This window comes from Schistocerca cancellata, chromosome 6, assembly GCF_023864275.1.
Source record: "Schistocerca cancellata isolate TAMUIC-IGC-003103 chromosome 6, iqSchCanc2.1, whole genome shotgun sequence".
Classification (NCBI taxonomy): Eukaryota; Metazoa; Arthropoda; class Insecta; order Orthoptera; family Acrididae; genus Schistocerca; species Schistocerca cancellata.
In genome coordinates this window covers 641046996-641069239 of record NC_064631.1, presented here as the reverse complement: position 1 = coordinate 641069239, position 22244 = coordinate 641046996, and the positions used below count along the sequence as shown (strand labels likewise).

The 22244-nt window shown below is 42.1% G+C and overlaps 1 protein-coding gene across 7 annotated transcripts in view; it reads right to left on the bottom strand.

The window, feature by feature from the left end:
• Positions 1–22244, bottom strand: part of LOC126190775 (E3 ubiquitin-protein ligase Nedd-4) — a 197597-nt gene that overhangs the window by 100885 nt on the left and 74468 nt on the right. For all 7 annotated transcript variants that reach the window (XM_049931309.1, XM_049931312.1, XM_049931310.1 and 4 more), the window contains exon 8: positions 17116–17254. In XM_049931309.1, the coding sequence (XP_049787266.1) occupies positions 17116–17254 (139 nt within the window). The remainder of the gene's footprint in view (positions 1–17115; positions 17255–22244) is intronic.

Genomic DNA, 22244 nt, shown 5'->3' with positions numbered 1-22244 from the left:
CCATTGCCAAGTGCGCACATCCGTGTGTGGTTAGGGCACTTCACACAGCAGTGCCCACCATGCTGGGCACAATAGGGAACTGAGCACTGCAGCACCTGTTCCACTGAGCTGTTATCATTGCATGCTCTTCTGCATTTTATTCTCACTTGTAAGTTCTTAATATAAAGCATACTTTGAATATTCTTTATGGCTGATGTTCCTAAAACTAATAACACTACAAATATTGCCTGTAACTCCCAAGTAGTCTTCACTAACTACTATGTCGCACCCATGCATCAGCATAAACTGAAGAGTCTAGTATAAATCCCATCTCATAATCACAAAGATCATATATTTATATACCAAAATGACGGCTTTTAGATTGAATGTACTGTTTGAAATACAAGGTCCTATGAACACTACAAAACTTTTGTCAATACAAATTGTTTGGAATGTAGTGAGTGCTATTCCAAACTTCCCATTAAGGTATGAAACATCTGATCTTATTTTGTATAGCCAATCATCTTGATAAGGAACACTGGTAATGCAAAAATGCAGCATTTGAAGTTGCAAATATCAGTCACAAGATGTTATGTTACCAATAACCAGAGTTTTCAGAAGAGGATCATTTGACATATGTTCAAAAAATGTAAGTTTTTTAGTTCTTGCCAGATGAAGAGTTATTACCAGGAAACCATACCTTTCTGCTATTCAGTTATCTTTGCAAGCCTTCAAGTGTATCTCCTCAAAGAGTAGTACCCTGAACAGAGTAGTAAGTATCAGTTCGTCTACAATAACTGAGACTAAATCCTCCTTGAACTAAGGTTTTCTGGAACTTTAAGAGCCATACCTGAATATGCTGTGCCAAAATCGTGAACCCTGTGGTTCAGATCCTCCAATTTGCTCAAAAATTTGCCTTTCTTCACTTTGGACATGCCATCTTCACATCCATTATTGCTGTCAGTTATACATCTGGAAAGCGAAACTATGAAATGAGAAAAACTGCTCTCTGGCCCCTGAAGTATTGAAGGATGATAATCAGGAGGTAGAGTCCTCAGTTTCAGACAAAAAAAGAGAAAACTCACTCTCACTGCTACTTTCCAGAGGATACATTCTACTCCCTCATAAGAGTACACACACACACACACACACACACACACACACACACACACAACTTTCAAACAACGAAAGAATACAACGCAAGCCATGAGACCAAGAAACTGCAATTTCCAAGATCTGAGTCACATCAAGGACCCTTTAGTAGCCCTACAAACCACTTGGAGCTCTGCAAATGACAATGTGTTACCATGTCACTATCATTTACAGAGAAAACCCTGAAACATACACATCTCCGCCTTTAGCGCTCTGGAACTCTCGGCTCCTCTAGCATATGTATGTTGTTAGCACTGTATGATGATTGAATGTGGATATATACATCGCTAAGAGTTAAAGGGTTAATTGTTATCAGCTCCACTGTGAAACCACAGCACATTCCAGGCAACAAATGTTGTTCAGACTGACAGGAGACGTAAAGTGTTTTGTCCTATCCATGGTTTGAAAGTCATCTGTGTATATGACAGCAGCACCCAGACACTCCTGAAGAACTAAGAGGAACAGATATCGAACGGTCACAGAGGCGACAAACTTCAGATTCCTGAAAAACAAATCAGTACCAGTTCATGGTCGTATGAATAATCAAGGAGGAGTACTTGGGAATACCACAGGGAGCTTGTTCTTTGTGGGTTGACGGAAGTCCTGGCTGAGGGTCTCAAGGCACATTCCAACTGGGAAATCCAACCGAGCAGGAGTGACATCCTGTTTGAAGAAAGTGTGTGGAACATCAAATGATTAGGAAATTGTCATATAGTTATTTTTTAAGTGTGCAAGAGCCGGTATTATTGGAACGGAAGTGGGAAGACCCCCAGCTCTGGTAACGAGACTGTATGGGGTTGCTCAAGAAGGCTCCAGTGGCCAGACTTATTCCATGATTATGCATTAGGTCCAATAATTTCAAAGCCAAATGTGTACTGATCCACAAACCTTGCAACCATTGTTCAGTCAGGACGAAACCAGGGACCAGTAACCACAGTAGAATAGCATGATTCGCACCCCGAGAGGTGTGGGTGAGGACGCACAGAATCTTAAGGTTTCACATGCTGCTCATTTTACGCTGACAAACATAGGGTAGCCATGTCAGCTTTTTATGAGAACTGTACAACTACCCAAGATTGGCTCTAGGTTAGTTTGAACACTTGTACTATGACAGAAATGCATAAACTGCAGATTTGTGGGGGCACATTCGAAGCCATGGGAAGGATAGAACCAGATAAACCTCAGATGGCTCTTTTCTACATCTTCACCAACATCTCTACATCCCATTGTACCAGTAATTAGGGTTTTTAATGCTCCATTCATGTATGGAGTGTGGGAAGAATTACTAAATGCTTTTGTGCATGCAGTAATTATTTTAATCTTATCCTCATGATCCCTATGAGAGTGATATGAAGGCCGATGAAGTATATTCCTAGAGTAATCATTTAAAGCCAGTTCTTTAAACTTTAACAGATTTTCTCAAGATAGTTTACATCTATCTTCAAGAGTCTTCCAGCTCAGTTCCTTCGTATCTTCGTGACACTATCCCACAGATCAAACATACATTTATGCACCCATTCTCTGTATACGTTCAATACTAGAACCGGTCACGACAGTGATTTGTGAGTAGTCTCCTTTGTCGTCCCTATAAAAAAGTCCTCAATCCAGTCACAAATTTCATTTGATACCCCCAATGATCATACTTTTGACAATAAGCATAGGTATAGTACTGAGTCAAATGCTTTTCAGAAATCAAGAAATGCTGCATTTAGCTGAATACCTTGATCCACAGCTTTCAATATCTCATGTGAGAAAAGTGCGAGTTGGGTTTCACATGACCAATGTTTTCGGAATCCATGCTAGCTGGCACTGACAAGGTCATTTGGTTCAAGATACCCAATTTTGTTTGAGCTCAAAATATGTTCTAAGATTCTACAACAAATTGAAAGATATTGATGGTAGTTTTGTGGATAAATTTCATTGCTGTTCTTGTAGATGGGTATTACTTGTGCTTTCTTCCAACTACTGGACACTTGTTCAAGGGATCTATGACTGATTATAGTTAGAAAAGGGGGGCTAACTCTGCTGCAAATTCAATATAGAATCTGACAGTGATTCCATCGGGCCCTGGAACTTTGTTCAATTTTAATGATTTCAGCTGTTTCTCAACACCACTGATGGTAATACTCATTTCTCTCAACTTTTCAGTGATGTGTGTATTAAATTGCAGCAATTTTCCTGGGTTTTCCTTTGAAAAGGAACATTTGAAAACAGAGTTAAGCATTTCAGCTTTCACTTTGCTACCCTCAAGTTCCTGTCTCATTTGCTAGACCGGACACTAAATTTTAGAGCTACTAACAGCCTTTACATATGACCAGAATTTCTTTGGATTTTGTGAAATATCATACAACAATATTCTGCTACAGTAGTCATTGAAGGCATCAATCTCTCTACAGCCAATTGTGTTTCATTCAGCTTCTCTCCTCCTTTAGCCCTGGGGTTTGTTTTGCATCTATTATTGTAAGCTGTTTCTTTAGAAATTTCTTTCCAGTGAGTGCATACCACAGACGGTTCTTCCCATTATGAACTGTTCTACTGGGTACATACCTATCGAGTGCATGGTTTTTCTTTTAAACTTGAGCCATGGTTCCCCTGCACGGTCCTGCCCTGTGCTGAAAGTTTCAAGTTCCTCAGTTATGTATGACATTACTGATTTTTTTAATCTAGTTTACTGAACATATATGCCTTTCTCTACTTTTAGTTGTCCTTTGTACTTTGGTGATCAATTCAGCCACAACCGTGTAATGATCACTGATACCAGTTTCAGATGTGGACATCCTCAAAGAAGTGGTTCTATTTGTTGCCATTACATTCAATATCCACTGAAGAGCCAAAGAAACTGGTACACCTGCCTAATATTGTGTAGGGTGCCTGCAAGCACACAGAAGTGCCCCAACGTAATGTGGCATTGACTCTACTGATGTCTGAAGTAGTGCTGGAGGGAATTGATCCATGAATCCTGCAGGGCTGTCCATAAACCCACAAGGACACAATGGGGTGGAGATGTCTTCTGAATAGATGTTGCAAGGCATCTCATATATGCTCAATAATGTTTACGTCTAGCAAGTTTGGTGGCTGGAAATGAGCATTGCTGCAGCCACTCTGTAGCAATTCTGGATGGGTGGGGTGTCACACTGTCCTGCTGGAATTGTCCAAGTCTGTTGGAATGCACAATGGACATGAATGGATTCAGGTGATCAGACAGGATGCTTATATACGTGTCACCTGTCAATATTGCATCTAGACATATCAGGGGTCCCATAGCACTCCAACTGCACACGCCCCGTACCATTACAGAGCCTCCACCAGCTTGATCAGACCCCTGCTGACACGCAGGGTCCATGGATTCATGAGGTTGCCTCCATACACCTACACGTCCATCCGCTCTATACAATTTGAAACAAGACTCGTCCGACCAGGCAACATGTTTCCAGTCATCAACACTCCAATGTTGCTGTTAACGGGTCCAGGCGAGGCATAAAGCTTTGTGTCATGCAGTCGTCAAAGGTACATGAGTGGGCCTTCGGCTTCGAAAGCCCATATCAATGATGTTTCGTTGACTGGTTCACAAGCTGACACTTGTTGATGGCCCAGCATTGAAATCTGCATCAATATGCGGAAGGAATGCACTTCTGTCACATCAAACGATTCTCTTCAGTTGTCGTTGGTCCCGTTCTTGCAGCATCTTTTTCAGGCTGCAGCGATCGGCGATTTGATGTTTTACCGGATTCCTCATTCATGGCACACTCATGAATTAGTCATACAGGAAAATTCCCAGTTCATTACTACCTCAGGGATACTGTGTACCATCACTAGTGCACCGACTATAACACCATGTTCAAACTCACTCAAATCTTGATAGCTTGCCACTGTAGCAGCAGTAACTGATCTAATAACTGCGCCAGACACTTGTCTGTCTTATATAGGTGATGCCAATCACAGCACCATATTTTTGCCTGTTTACATATCTCTGTATTTGAATACGAATGCCTACACCAGTTTCTTTGGCACTTCAGTGTATTTTCACCATGAGAGGGGTCCCTAACTATCTGTTCTAGCTGATTTTCAGAGAAGGAATTTAGTTATATTTCACAGGATATCTTATCACACCCACTACGAAAATTAATTTTCACAACTGAGTGCTGGATGATTGAAGTCTCCACAGATGACTACAGTTTGGCTTGGGAACTTACATACAAGTGAACTGAGGTGTTCTCTGAAGTTTTCAATTACATCAGGATATGAGTCTGGTGGGCAACAGAAGGATCCAATTACCATTATATGCCCATGCCTGATACTAAGTCTTGCCCAAACAATCTCACATGCAGCTTCAATTTCTATCTCGGTGGATCTGAGTTTCTTGTCTGCTGTGATAAATACACCACCTCCATTTCCCATTTGCCTCTCCTTTTGATATATGCTTAACTATTCTCCAAAATTCTAACTGATATCAATTTCAGGTTTCAACCAACTTTCTGTATCTAGTATTGTGAGAGCTTCATTCCTTCTCAAGAGAGCTTCAAACTCTGGCACTTTGTTGTGAATGCTTCAGCAGGTAACAATTAGAATTTTAATACTCTCACCTATGGGAGGCATTTCTTTCAATCTGACACTGATACTTCCAGGTTTTATTCAGCTATCGTTATATGGATTGGATGGAGAATCACCTACTCTAAAAGTACCATTGTGTGCACCCCATGAAAAGTCATCTAACTCAGTAATAGGTTCTGATGTGTAGTTCACATCTGACCCATTCAGGGGAACTCCACATCCTATGATTTTGAGGTGATGTTCAGCAAAACTTACAGATTGGAAGCTGTATCCAATGCTGAATTCTCTCTTTGAAATACAGTGCAGGAAAGCCATTGGTCCAATAGGAGGTCACTAGCCCACTGATGGCAGTAAGGTAGAGTATAGCCCTGACAGATGATGTCCCCTTGAATGAATGGGGGAGCTGAGTGATATTGTAAGTGGGTGATCAGAGGGATATAAATTGACGATTAAAATATTTGCATCACTGACAACAGATGCCCCCATGTGAGTCAAAAATGACTGCAGTGAGATGCTGGGAAGCAGAGGCACATGTTACCAAGGGTGGGATGTAGTGTTCAACATTTCTTCTTACTACATTTAATTAGGTAGTAAGCCTTTGCACAGAGCCACTTAAAAGTGATGATGTCTAGCAGTGAAGGTTCTCACTTGAAATGTTCAAGGGTCCTTCTATGATCCTAAATAGTTATTTCAATATCTTTGGCTCACTGTGGAACCAGCAGCTGGTGGAGGGGGACTTTGTGAAGACACACAGCAGTTCCAGCAGCACGGAAAAAAGTTTCTGAGACATCTCCCACAACTTTGGCACTTCAATCTGCTAGAGGGGGGGATGAAGGTGATGACAGATATATACAACTCCCTCTTACCCCTTCAGGGAGTGCAACATGGCAATTGGTCGCTTGGGTGGTAACAAGGAAGCAATAGCATCACTTAAAGTGATCACTGTCACTAAGATCACCATATAATGACAACTGTAGCGAAGCCACAATATTGGGGCCAAAATCTTAAGATAGATAGCGAAAAAGGTGCCGCAAGTAGCACGAAAGTAGGTAGGGTACCATCACTGAGAAGATATGTACCAAAACTGGAAAGAAGCTTGTCAACGAGAAGGACCCTGCCAGATGATGAGATACTCCCCCACATGGGGTGGCTCGCACTGAAATCACCACATAGGAGAAAGGCAGAAGCGTGGGGTGGGGGTAAAGTATTCATATAAAGCTGACCATCTCAAAAATGTAAGTGTCCTTCCCAAGGGTGAATGTTGTTGTTGTTGTGATCTTCAGTCCTGAGACTGGTTTGATGCAGCTCTCCATGCTAAAGGGTGAATAGACATCGTAAATTGTAAGTGTTGGGGGTTGCTCGCACTAGTGCAGCTGTCACTACCAATGTGGTACTGAGATGAATCCACACTCGGACATCTGTGCAAACCAATTTACAGACCCCCTTCTGATGCTTTTTTGGGACCAGCTTGGTTCCAATAGAAGGCATGGTAACCTTGAAGGGTTGGAGAATGGTCATCAGTGATATACCATTCTTGGAGAGCAACACTGATCACAGAACAGTCTGATGTTAGTTGATGTATCTCTGGCAGATGACAGTAATATCCACTACAGTTCCATTCAATCATCAAGGTGATGACAAAGCCTGAGCATAGCTCAGGCCACAAAGCTGTGTTTAAAATACTGCGCCCAAGTATAGCTCAGGATGCGATTTTTTGGATGTGCAAACCACCTGTCACTCAAAAGCTGGACTCATTTTGTATGAAATGAATGTATGGATGTCTTGATATCTGTCACTTGACAGGCACTGCCTTCTTTTGTAAATTTCTGAAATTATTTCTTTAGAAAGTTTTAGCGAATGTAACAAATGTTGTTGTGAGTGGCTGAGCCAATACATGATCACGTTGAAATAATTTTGTGCATGTACTCATTAGATTTTGCAGTTTGCTGTAATTCTGGTACAAATACATCACATTTGTTGATTGAGCAAGAAATTTTCAAATCTCAGGAGGAAGGAATTGCTCGGTAACTCACCTCACACTTTTCTTTTGAAGTATACTCATACTTTCTATCATCATTATTTTAAAATTCGTAATCTATCAAAGAAGTAAATCAAATGTGGAAAATAAATCTTGAAGGTTTGTTTTTTATTATGTATTATTCTTGCAGATATGTCAATTACACACCTGCCAGGAACACATTAAATTATTGCATAAATGGTTGGTTTTCTATGGCCCATGTTCTTCTAAGTGGCTGGTCTTCAAAGTTTTAAGTGTGAAGGGGCCAAGAGCACAAGTCACACCCCAGGATCACTGCCTTTCCCCAGTGATTATAAAACATCATTGCCAAACAAAGGTTCTGAATCCAATGGGGGGATATGGTACCTCTGGGGTCACCCAATTACCATTCTCCCAAGATCTTTTCTTTAACTACTGCAGAGGATCAGGACCTTGCAGGGGTTTATCTGCTGTGTGTGTAGAAACTGAAGACGAGCAGGCAGTCCTAAGATCCACAGTCTGTGGCTCCTTCAGCCAGTGACTACTGTAGGGTCCATGATCGGCAGATTTCTGCGGAGAGGGTTCCCTAAGGGCAGCCCTGTTGCAATTAGATGCCACAGGAGGACACTACTACTCTGACCAGGTGCAGGCAGTTGAGGGCAAAGATGTTTCTGCACGAACCACAAGGGGAGGGGGGAAGGGGTTATTTATCACCCCCATGGGCTCGTTTACTTGTGAGACTACCAGATGTCAACACTGAGGGAAAGGACGACTTCTGGGATTCAAAATATAAGAGAATCTGAGACCATGAGTTCCTTGCTTTTGCATTCCTCAATTATGTTATCTCTTAAGGGAAACTGGACAGCAGGGAAAGGGATGTGAGGGGAGGAGACTCCACAGTTGGCACACAATGGTGGTTGCTCACATGTAGACTTTTCATAAAGTGGTCGATCAGTCTCCACAAGACTTGTTCACACAAGAAGACAAATTCCCGAAGCAATGGCATTTAAACGAACACATTGAAGGTGGGAAATACAGTTTCACATCACATCAGTAAACCAAGATTTTAACTCTCTCAAGAAGCAAGTACCTCTCAAAAGCAAGAATAAATACGTCAGCATCAAATTTGTTGTCTGACGGGTCTCAAAGTACATGATGTCTGAAATGGACCGATCACTTCTCAAAGTATTTGTGAAGTTCTGTATATGCTTGCAGCATTAAGTTCTATTGAAAAATTGGAACGCTGTATCATGTTTTGGTTATTATTGGGCGTTACAGCAGAACATCACCAAGTTTCTTGCAAGATAGTAATGTTCAGGTCTTGTTAGGTGTTGCTCTTAATTAAGACAGAACCTCTTCATAGTTCACTGAGGTAAGTGATTTCCTCAAATACGCTATTCTTATTAGCTGCATAGGCTTAGTAGGCAGCAAGGACCTTCCACCTGTCTGGGTGGAAATCAGGAATTGTGGGGAGTAAGTTTCTACAGTTCATTTAATTTTGCTTAACTCTCATGGTGTAGCTGAGGAGGGATTGCAAGATCCTCATGGCTTCACTGTGCAAGATGGCTGTCATGATACTACCTCCTCTAGTTGAGGGCTCTCCCAATGGGTGCCATCCAACCAGAACAATGACCACCAGGCTGACAGTCATTGCCTGGAGTCCCAGGTGCAGGCACCAAGTGAGGTGGCAAGTGGTTAGCACACTGGACTCGCATTCGGGACAACGACTGTTATACCCACATCCTGCTATCCTGATTTATGTTTTCTGTGGTTTCCCTAAATCACTTCAGGCAAATGCTGGGCTGGTTCCTTTGAAAGGACACGGCTGACTTACTTCCCCATCCTTCCTTAATCCGATGGGGATGAACACTGTTTGGTTCCCTCCCCCCGAATCAACCAACCAACCAGGGGCAGGCAACTACACTTTGGCATGTTAGGGGAGGTAATTGCGCTGCAATCAATAGTGTGATCACTTATGTAATCAGGGGGGAGGTTCCACCTTGTGGGTACCCGACAGCCCCCCACACAGACTGGCTACCAGGCTGGGTATTGGGCGACCATCCCTGCAAAGCCTGACTTCAGTTTCAGTAAATACAGTATTTTAGAAAAGGTAGAAATCAAAGCTGTATGTCAAGACTTAACATTAGTTAACCAAAATGGGTGTTTCAAACTAACATTGGGGGGGGGGGGGGGGCAGAGGGGTTTGCAAGAGCCATAATTGACGCTTGTCAACAATGAATTCGTCCTACAGAGCAAAATGAGAGAAGATACAGTTATAGAGTAAGATCACAGCACATACAAGGAAGAATTATTGCAGTGGCGCAAGACCTTATGCCTTATGCCTTCCACTCACAAATGTGTTGTGAGGATCTTCAGGTGAAATCTGTTTCTTGCCGCAATTACTAAGCAGAACTATAAAGGTCAGACAAATGAAGAAAAGATAGATGGAAAAAAGTAAAATATGGAAATCATGTGGGGAGACATCGAGGCTGCGTGGGGATGTGCAGCGTCTTCCCAGTGAAACTTCTGCAGTGCCCATATGTTGCCATGATAATTTCGACCATGCTGCTGCCCATTGATTTGCTTCAGATGAATAGTTGCATGCTTAGGTACAATCATGGTTTTCAAGGCAACTGCAAACATTTTTCCATGAAGGCACTGACTGTCTTAGAGGTATTAAAGGTTATGGTGATTAGTTTACTTACTTTATTTCCATCTGTCTTGTTTTTACTTTGGCTGCACTTTATATCCTCCTACCTCTCTTTACACTTCTGTTACTGCCTGTAGTCAGTGCTGCTACATCAGCCTTATGATAATGATTCTATGCTCTACTTTAACTGAGTCAAAAAGCTTGGGCCTGTTTGTAACCAGAAGATATAAGATGTTCCCCTCCAGAGTCAGAAAACTGACTAACTGCTCCAGGTAATTTTCAGATAAGCCAATTACAATAACAATACGCAATTGCCTGTCCATACTACCCACCTTACTCCTCGATTTTCCCAATCTATGATTGGTAAATTGAGATACCGCCATAGTACCATATTTATTTATTTTATTTACACGTCTAGTTCCGTAAGAACTAACTGAGTAACAAATCTCCAAGGTCATGGAATGTGTCAGTACATGAAATTACAGCATAAAAGTAATAACAGGTAATATAAAATGTTTATGAAACCAAAATAGGCAAGCCATAAGTTTAAGTAAATGCAATCAACAACATAACATAAGAATTAGCTTAATTTTTCAAGGAACTACTCAACAGAACAGAATGATTCACCTATGAGGAAATTCTTCAGTTTCGATTTGAAAGCACATGGATTACTGCTAAGTTTTTAAGAATTCTTGTGGTGCGTTATTGAAAATGTATCCCGCAGTACACTGCATACCTTTCTATACAAGAGTTAAGGAAGTGCAATCCAAATGCACATTGGATTTTTGCCCAGTATTAACTGTATGAAAGCTGTTAATTCTTGGGAATAAGCTGATATTGTTAACAAGAAACAGCAGTAAAGAAAATACACATTGCCCTCTCAATGTCAAAATACCCAGACTAGTGAACAGGGGTCAACAAGAGGTTCACGAACTTACACCACTTATTGCCTGAACTGCCTGTTTCTGAGCCAAAAATATCCTTTCAGAATGGGAAGAGTTACCCAAAAATGTAATACCATATGACATAAGTGAATGAAAATAAGCAGAGTAAACTAAATTTTGTGTCGAACAATCAGTAACCTCAGATACCATTTGAATAGTAAAAATGGCAGCATTAAGTATTTACATGCAAACTTCTTTCAGTTTACATTAAATGTTCTGTCACTACTGCTCCTGAGATTGAGGGTCTATAACAGCATCCAATTACAAAGTTTGACAAAATAATTTAATTGGAGAGATAAAAAAGTTATTCACCAAGCGGTGGCAGAACACACGTAAAAGGTTATTATTAGACAAGCTTTCAGAGCCAGAGGCTCCTTCTTCAGGCATAAGGGTTGAAGGGGAAGGAAGAGGGGTGAAGGAAAAGGACTGGAGAGAGGTAGATTTCAGGAAAGTCATCCAGAACCGCAGGCCATGAGAGACTTACCGCTTGGGATGAGAAGGAAAGACTGACTGTTGGGGGACTGCAATGGTCAAGATTTGGAAAGCAGAGAGCTTAAAGATGGCAGACAGGATAATATGCAAGACAGATATCACTGCTTAAACTTCATGATGAGTTAATAAGAGTGAAAATCTAAGTGCATTGTAGATAAGAGGTGGGGAGGCAGGAGTGAAAAACAGACGGGTAAGACAATGAAAGACATAGAAAACTAAAACAGTGTGAAGAAAGAGTAGTTACTGTGAAGAAATGCTGAGACAGAAGAAATTAACATACATCAGGGCCAGTTGGGTACCAAGAACTGAGGACATGTTCCAGTGCTAGTTCCCACCTGCGGAGTTCTGAGAAACTGGTGTGGGGGGAAGAATCGAGATGGCACATATGGTGAAATAGGCACCAAGGTCACAATTGTCATGTTGTAGAGTGTGCTCTGCAACATGATATTGCGTGTTGCCAGTATATCCTGTCTGCCTATGCCCATTCATCCTAATTGGTAATTTGGTGGTAGGTATGCCAATGTAAAAGGCCAAACATGACTTCTTGTTTCACAGGTGGCTCTCCCTTTGATAGTATATGTTTTTCCAGTTACAGGGCTGGTGTAGGTATGGTAGGAAGGCGCATAGGGCAAGTCTTGGAGCAGGAACAGTCACAGGGGTAGGAGCCATGGGTAGGGAGGTGGGTGCAGAAGGAGCATAGGGTCTGACAAGAATATTGCGATGATTAGGAGGGTGACAAAAAGCTATTCTAGGTGTGGTGGTCAACATTTCAGACAGAATGTATCATTTCAGAGTGCATGCTTTTAGAAAGTCATGCCCTTGTCAAAGTAGTTAATCAATACAGTCCAGACCACGATATAACTGAGTGACCAGTGGTGTGCTTTGAAGTTGTTTTTTAGAGGGATCCGCAATACCAGAATTGGATGTGATGGCCCAGGGAATCTGATTCTGAACTAGGCTGGTGGGAGTAACTCTCGTCTAGTGAAGGGTGAGGTGAGAAAGGTGGTGTATCAAGGTAAAGAGTCTGCAACTGACCAAATACATTTGCCCCGAAAGCCAAGGCTTTATGGGAGGGAATGTTTGACATGGAAAGGATGGTAACTGTCATGAAGTAAGAACTGCCATTTGTTGGTAGGTTTAATGTGGACGGAAGGTTGTAGCTGGCCTTCGATGAGGACAAGATCACAATCAAGGAAAGTAGCATGGAATTCTGAATAGGACCATGGCAAATTTAATTGGCAGAAGGTATTCAGAGATTCCAGAAATTTAACAGATCAACCTCACCATGAGTCCATGTGGTAAAGATGTCATCAATGTATTTAAACCAAACGACTTATGGATCCCAGGAAAGCCCCCTCCAAGCAACCCATGAAAAGATTGGCATAGGAAAGAGCCATTCTCGTTCCCATGACCGTACACCTGATCTGTTTGCATGTCTGCCCATCAAAGTTGAAGTAGTTAATTAAGGTGAGTAGGAAGGACGTCATAGTTTTGGAATCAGTTAGGTGCTGACTGAGGAAATGTTCAGCAGCAGACAGACGTTGTACGTGGGGCCGTTGGTTTACAGGGAGGTGACATCAATGGTGACAAGCAAGGTATACGGCGGGAGTGGGATGGGCATGGATTTCAGACCATCTAGGAAATGGTTATTTTCAATATAGGAGGGAAGTCTTTGTACTATAGTTTGCAGGTGCTGATCAACTAAGGCAGAGATATATTCGAGGGGGTGCTTTGAAACCAGCAACTATAGGACGGCCAGGATGATTGGGTTTGTGGATCTTAGGAAGAAGGTAAAAGGTGGGGGTGCATGATTTGGGTGGGATGAGAAGTTCTATGGATTGAGGTGTTAATCCTTGTGAGGGGCCTGAGGTTTTAAGGACGGACTGCAGGTCACTTTGAATCACAGAGATGGGATCTTGATGACAGACACTGTATGTAGAGGTGTCAGACAGCTGGCATAGACCTTCACGAACATATTGCTTTTGGTCAAGTACCACAGTGGTAGATCCTTTGTCTGCTGGGAGAATAATGATGGAGTCATCAGCTTTTACGGAACACAGAGCCTGGATTTTTGCAGAGGACAGGTTAGAATCATGTTGTAAGGACCTGAGAAAGGGTTGTGAAGCAATGCTGGATGTGAGGAATTCTTGGAAGGCTCATAAGGGATGATATTGAGATAGCGATGGTGGATCAAACTGGGATCATGGTCTGAACTGTTCAAGGCAGGGCCCAATGTCAGGTTACCTGTTGGAAAGGTTATGGGATTGGGTTGCAAAGTGACTTTTCCAACTGAAATTACGTGTGAAAGAAAGTAGGTCCATCACCAAAGCAGCATGATCAAATGCAGGATTAGGGCTGAAAGTGAGACCCTTAGGGACACTGTACTGTTTTGACTAGTTCTTGTGATTATGGATTCCTTCATCCTCCTTCATTTGCCCCACTTCCCTCCCTTTCAATCCTTCCACCTGAAGAAGCAGCCATTGGCTCCGAAAGCTTGTCTAATAATAACCTCCTTTTATGTGTGTGTTCTGTCACTGCTTTATGAGTAGATTTTCTATCCATCCAAATAAATTATTTTGTCAAAAATTGATTGTTTTCATTGTTACAATTACAAAGCTTGATCTACTTTTAACACCACTCTTCAGCCAAATTATTTCACAATTGGAATCTGTAGTAACTCCACCAGATATACATACCAATTGGAATTCAAAATTTCATTGTCATTAATATCAGATTTCAACCAGCTTCCTGTATGTAGTACAGTTTGGCATTATCACCATTTATAAGAGAGGCTAGTTTTTATTGATACTCCTGCTGCTGACAATATTATATTGACAATTTCCTTTTCCAATCTGCCATAATGAATAATTAACAGTGCCAATATGACTCCCTCTCTGAAATCAGAATGTAATTTATTGGATCTTTGGAGGGATTTCTCTACCCTATAAAACCAACATGTGTATACCGTGGCACACAAGGCTCAAACAACTCTACCCAATGCTCAACAGGGCAAGCACACTGAATAGGAGGGTGTCTAGGTCCATGTACATGACACTGATTAGACCTCTGATGACGTATGCAGCTCCCGTCTGGGGACATGAAGCTCTTACACGCCTGCGCCGCCTGCAGATCATACAGAACAAAGTGCTACGCATCATTAGCAACACTCCACACTACACATGCACCGTGGATCTTTACAATGAATACTGCCTTGAAACCCTCAAGTATTCAAAAAAACAAGCCACACAACAGAACAGAAACTAGAAAGACATGAACAATCCTTTCACCTTTACTCTGGGAAACTGTGATCACAACCACAGGTGGAAGCATAAGTGGCCAAAGACTCTACTAGCTAGGGCACAGCCACCTACAGCAAGCTAACATACACTAACAAGCTACAAACATCAGCAAACCCCTGCATATCCACAACATTGACCGGATATACCAGCTGCTATTAAAGCCGTCCAACAGACTACAGCAGGGAAACCGACAAGCTCGCACACTGATGCACGAACAAATTGCCAACATCACCCAACATTGTGCATCCGATATATGGCCTATCGGACACAAAAAATTGAGGAACCTAACTTTTACAGGAATGCTGACACTGACTAAGAGATCAACACTGGCACCCAACGGCAGCTGCAGCTGCCGAGTAATAGCACCACACGACGTCAAAGGTATCGACATGCATGATACCCACTACTAATAAAGCCTACCCTTGCATGACCTGTCGCAGACAGCAGACATCCACTACTGCTCTTACTACCCAACCTAACTATCACAGAGGTTTCTTCCCTTGGCTCTTGCTTGGCACTTTTTTCCTCTGCCCTTCAAACCGCTACCCTTCATTTGACTTTCAACCCAATCTATCTCCAGATGAGTGCGTATTAATGGTTAATCTTAACCAGATGTACACAAGCATCGAAGTACCCACATCCTGTGACACCACACTTTAGTGAAAACTAACCCTTTGGCAGAGATGGCAGTAGACCTTTTGAGTTGGCCATCATGCCAGTGTGGGCATGGAGGGTCTCCACCTCTTATTAAAGCCGAAAGTGTTCTGCTACTCTTTCAGTCGCTTCCTGTGTGGATGCCTGGTCTGGCCTGTTAACAGCGATTCTTCTAAAGTCCTATATATAGCAGAATGTTGTAATGTTGAAATAATTAATTCTTTTTCAAACCATGCCAAATTCTTTTCAGCACCTATTTCAAAACATACAATATGCTATCTGAATGGAAGGGAACCTAACATAATAAATGTAATACTACAGTCAAGTCAGTATAATACGATCCCTGAAAGTTGCAATAGGCTGAGTGCAGCAGCTTTACACACCTACCTCAACCATAAATGTGTCTATGGCAATGCCTCAGAGTTGTCACAGCTATACAGATGATACTATTTTCAGCTGCAGCCATTAACATTATGCAGCCGACAGCTGGCAACAGCACTGCTGTCAGGGATCATTTTATGCCAACTGGACTATAGGTTACTTGTATGATTCTAGAAACTATAAGGTAGTCAGGAAAAATGGAGATATGAAAAAATTTAAAATCACTTTGATAGTCTGATAATTAAGAAACTGATAAATATAGCTATCACAGATTACTGTAAGACAACTTGCCAGTATTTTTATTTTCTTTGGGGGGGGGGGGGGGGGTGTCCAATCAGACATACTGGATGACATTTGCTTAGAAAAGCAAGTTTCATAAAAGGAGATAGCTTGACTTCCTATTTCGAAAGTAAATGCTGTGCCTTAATATACATCTACAGATGAAAGTAGCAAAATCAAGTGGTGCTAAATCCAGGATTGAATAGTGAATTATTATTAAGAGGATAGCTGCTACTCACCATATAGTGGAGATGAGGAGTTGAAGATAGAAAACACAAAAAGACTGTCAAACAAGTAAGCTTTTGGCCAAAAATGCTTTAATCAGACACACACACACACACACACACACACACACACACACACACAGATAAAAGCAAAATTCACAAAATTTTGTCAGTGGGAAAAATCTTCTATTCTAAGAAAAATGTGTTCTGCGTCTATATTTGTAATGTCACTAACAAGAAGGTAGTTCAGTTTAGCGTCTGTATTCCAATTCCAAATACATTCATTATTACTCTGAATCTAGTATTTCTGCCATTCTGCAATCACTGCTTTGCATCTCATGTTATTTCAAAAGCACCTTACATACAAGCAACTACTGCTGATACATGCAGATCCAAATGATAAATTGAAACAGGAGAACAGATACATGCACATTTTGTAGCCCCTATTTAAGGAACTAAGTAAAAACAAAGAAAAATAATAATAAAATAAAGAAATGCTTAGAAAAATAAAAACCTGATGCAATGATGTGTTGATCTCTCTACGGTTGGAATCTACATCATCTACACTAATGTGAAACCGACGCTGAAATTCCGTAGCAGCAGACTCCAAACTTCGTTCTCGTACATTCTGGTCAGTGCAAACACCCAAATTTCTGCAAAACAAATTAAGTAGATAAATCAGAAACTAATAAGCAAAAGAATAAAGACAGAATTCAAAAGTCCTCATGTAGAACCAAAAGCCTTTCATTTAAAAAAACACAATGGCAGGAAAACAAAACATAATGGAAAATGCGTACAGAATGTTTACTGGCTTAAAATTCTTCTTTTAACAGCCTAACAAACTTTGTAAACCAGATCAAATATTGTGCAATTCTCGAAAAAAGTTTTAACTGATATGAACTTTTTTGTGTTGCTGTACACTGTTACATATTAAACATAACGTTTTTGTTAAAGTGAATACAAAGACTGTTGAACTGACAAAAATCACAACTATTACACTGTATTGAACTGGAGTGTGGGAGATGGAAAGGGGGATGGAAGAAATTTGCATTGACCACTGGTGATCATGCATAATTTTTTTTATCACTGTCTAGTTCAAAGTTTGTCAAATGTAAATGCATATACAGGGGACAGACAAAAATGTTAAACCACCAAAAACAACACATTGCCATGCCTAATATGGTGCACAAAAACTGTTTGCTTCCAAACAAGCTTCCAGGTATCTCAGAATGCATAACTACAGGTCCTCTATGGTTTTCTTTTATCATTCTTCATGCAAAAATAATCCCAAGTTCAGAAAACAATGGTGAAGACATAAAGCAATCATGCGTCCTTTTCTCCAAAGTAGATCACAGGGGCTCAATAATTTTGAGATCTGGTGACTGTGGTGGCCAGGGCACACAGGACAATTGATCATCATTCTCTCAAAATCACTCCTGCATGAGGCGAGCGGTGTGAACGTGGGCCCTGTTGTTTTGAAAGACATCACCACCAGTGGGGAATAAATACTGTACCATGGGATGGACCTAATCAGCCAAAATGATCACATAATCCTCAACAGTAATACAACCTCAGAGTAACCATGCGGCCCACGGAATATAATGATACCTGCTGCCTAAATCATCACCAAACCCCCACCATGTTCTGTTCTCGGGACATAATCTCCGCAGCTAGAAGTTGGAAATAGTGTGCAACAAGTCTCATTGAACCAAATTACTTTCTTCCATTGTTCCATAATCCAGGTTTTATGACACCAGCATGACATTTTTCTGTTACGAGCATTTGCAACACTGCCACATGGTTTTGGAATTCCAGATCACTCTGTACCATGTTTTGGTGCTAACAGTGTTTGTGAGAGCGGCATTCCATTCTACGAAGACTTTTGCAGCTTTCATCCATTCTACAAGGACTTTTGCAGCTTTCATCCTTATTTTTCATCACAATCCTCTTCAATGAGCATCCATCACAATCACTAAACACATACTTTCAGCTGCATTGTGACTTAGTGAATGATGATCTGCTGCTTTCCCTATAAGTTGTATAATATTCTCTATGGTGCCTCCTGAAACACCAAACACTTCAACTCCCTTGGTTTATTTGACACTACAATAGTGAAGCCATAGTGTCAGCACATAAAATTTTTCCTTTAAAAAAATTACATACTGTGATTATGGCTTACTATTCTAGTGTCAAACATTTAAGTCATATTTGGTCACACTCCTTACAACAATTATGTCGGAATATAGAATCCCTTGGTTAAGGGAGTACTGGTCGTATGGGCACTAACAATTTGCCTACATTCAAATTCACTTACCTCTGACATAATGCACTCACAAAACAAAGAACTCTGATCTGACCACAACTGACACTTTGAATATATTGAGGACATTTCACAGGTGCTGCTTATGGTCAAACAGAACAGTGTAATCTGCAGTCTTGGCTGGTGTCTATTTATGTTCAAGCGTGTATTTCCATACTTCTGACCAACCTCTGTCTATGTGCAAGAGATTGACAGTCTAAGAGTAAACGAGATAGCAGTTGTACTATTGACAAACTGCCTATTGGCTTCTGTCTCGGGTTCTTCGGCCGACATTCATCTAATGATTTTTCTGACGTTTCGCCAGCACGAGTAGCTGGCATTGTCAAAGCTTCACCCTCCATTGCCGGTGGTGAACTGGAGCCGAGCTCGCGGGCGCAGACTATATGTACCTGGCACGCCAACGTCCGAGGACTTCTCCGCGGTCATTTCCGGTGCGGTTCTCCTCTTGCTACCTGCGACAGTCGTTCGCTGCAGTACGGGAAGCCAGGATCCGTTTACCTTCAGGCTTTCCTCTTTCTTGTTCAAACTGTTCGCGTGTTTTTGTATTTCTACAGCTTCTCTGAACAAGTGCGTGTGATAGTGCTTCTCTACAGCCAGAACTTCCGTGTCGGCGAATTTTATTACGTGGTCGGTCTCATTCAGTGCGTGCTCTGCCACGGCTGATTTCTCCACCTGCCCCAACCTGCAATGTCGCTTATGCTCTTTGATCCTGGTGTTAATGGATCGTCCAGCCATTCCGACAAACTTTTCCGCATGTGCATGGTATGCGGTATATTCCCAACATTGCAAGTGGGTCTCTTTTCTCCTTCGCCGATCTAAGACCCTCTTTGATCTTCCTTGTTGGTTTGAAAATCGTCTTTACGCCATGTTTGCGCAATATACGGCCGATTCTGTCCGTCACTCTGGGAATGTATGGCAGAAAGGCCATACCTGACATTTCTTTTTCTGGTTCCTTACTTCGCCGAGTGTTTGGCTCTGTTACACTTCTAATATAATTTGTGGAGTACCCATTGCTCCTCAGGACAGTTTCCAGGTGTTGCATTTCTCGTTTGAGATGTTGCGGCTCACATATTCGTCCTGCTCTCATTACGAGCATACTAATCATGCCTCTTTTCTGGCTCGGGTGGTGGTTTGACAGTTTGTGCAGGTATCGGTCCGTGTGAGTCATTTTCCGATACACGCTGTGTCCCAGGTTTTCGCCGTCCCTTGTGATCAGCACATCTAGAAATGATAGTTTCTTGTCCTTTTCTACTTCCATGGTAAATGTTATGTTGGCATGAAGGCTGTTAAAGTGTCTTAGGAAGTCACCGAGCTGTTCTTCACCATGACTCCACACCAAGAAAGTGTCATCGACATAGCTGTACCACACCTTAGGTTTGCAAGTCGCCAAGTCCAGTGCCTGTGCTTTGAATTGTTCCATGAAGAAGTTGGCCACCACTGGACTGAGAGGACTACACATGGCGACGCCTTCCAGCTGTTCGTAGAAATCGCCATTCCACGTGAAATAGCTAGTGGTGAGACATGTATGGAAGAGCTTTCTGAAGTCTAGGGGGAAAATGGAACCAATGTGCTCCAGAGCGTCACTGAGTGGCACTTTTGTAAATAACAAAACAACATCAAAGCTGACCAGGATGTCATTTGGTGCAAGTTTCAGTTTCTTCAGCTTCTCAATGAAATGTCCTGAATCCTTTATGTATGTGTCGGTCTTCCCCACGTGTGGCTGGAGCAGAGAGGCCAAGTGTTTTACCAGTTCATATGTCGGTGATCCAGGAGCGCTAGCTCTGCCGGCGGACATACAGAGAAACCTGCGCAACACAGAAGCCCTACCACCTCGGCTGTATGGATTACCCAAGATACATAAGAACAACGTTCCACTGAGACCGATCGTTAGCGCTGCATGTTTCACCACGAGCTATTTCACGTGCAAACCTAAGGTGTGGTACAGGTACGTCGATACTTTCCTGGTGTGGAGCCATGGCGAAGAACAGCTCAGTGACTTCCTAAGACACTTTAACAGCCTCCATGCCAACATAACATTTACCATGGAAGTAGAAAAGGACAAGAAACTGCCATTTCTAGATGTGCTGGTCACAAGGGACGGCGAAAACCTGGGACACAGCGTGTATCGAAAAACAACTCACACGGACCGATACCTGCACAAACCGTCAAACCACCACCCGAGCCAGAAAAGAGGCATGATTAGTACGCTCGTAATGAGAGCAGGACAAATATGTGAGCCGCAACATCTCAAACGAGAAATGCAACACCTGGAAACTGTCCTGAGGAGCAATGGGTACTCCACAAATTATGTCGGGTATGGCCTTTCTGCCATACATCCCACAGTGACGGACAGAATCGGCCGTATATTGTGCAAACATGGCGTAAAGACGATTTTCAAACCGACAAGGAAGATCAAAGAGTCTTAGATCGGCGAAGGAGAAAAGAGACCCACTTGCAATGTTGGGAATATACCGCATACCATGCACATGCGGAAAAGTTTATGTCGGAATGACTGGATGATCCATTAACACCAGGATCAAAGAGCATAAGCGACATTGCAGGTTGGGGCAGGTGGAGAAATCAGCCGTGGCAGAGCACGCACTGAATGAGACCGACCATGTAATAAAATTCGCCAACACGGAAGTTCTGGCTGTAGAGAAGCACTATCACACGCGCTTGTTCAGAGAAGCTGTAGAAATACAAAAACACGCGAACAGTTTGAGCAAGAAAGAGGAAAGCCTTAAGGTAAACGGATCCTGGCTTCCCGTACTGCAGCGAACGACCGTCGCAGGAAGCAAGAGGAGAACCGCACCGGAAATGACCGCGGAGAAGTCCTCGGACGTTGGTGCGCCAGGTACAGATAGTCTGCGCCCGCGTCCTCGGCTCCAGTTCACCACCGGCAATGAAGGGTGAAACTCTGACAATGCAAGCCACTCGTGCTGGCGAAACGTCAGAAAAATCATTAGATGAATGTCGGCCGAAGAACCCGAGACAGAAGCCAATAGGCAGTTTGTCAACAAGTGGCCACGAAAGCCTCAACAATTTTGTAGTTGTACTATTGTTATCTGGGTGAAGAAAGTATGATGAGAGCCAAGTATTTCTCTCTTTAGAGAAAAAGTGACCGCAACTTAGTCCAAAAAATTATTATTCCTTTCAAAATAGTGTAACAAAGTTGAAATAACATCATCATCAAAGTTGCACCAACAAATGCAAGAATGTCTTACAGGTAGGTAACAGACATCAAGAAAATAACCATTGTGGCTAAGAAAATTTAACCATTGTGTAAAGAGAATTCTTTCCTTTCTTTTTGGTGCCCTTTAATG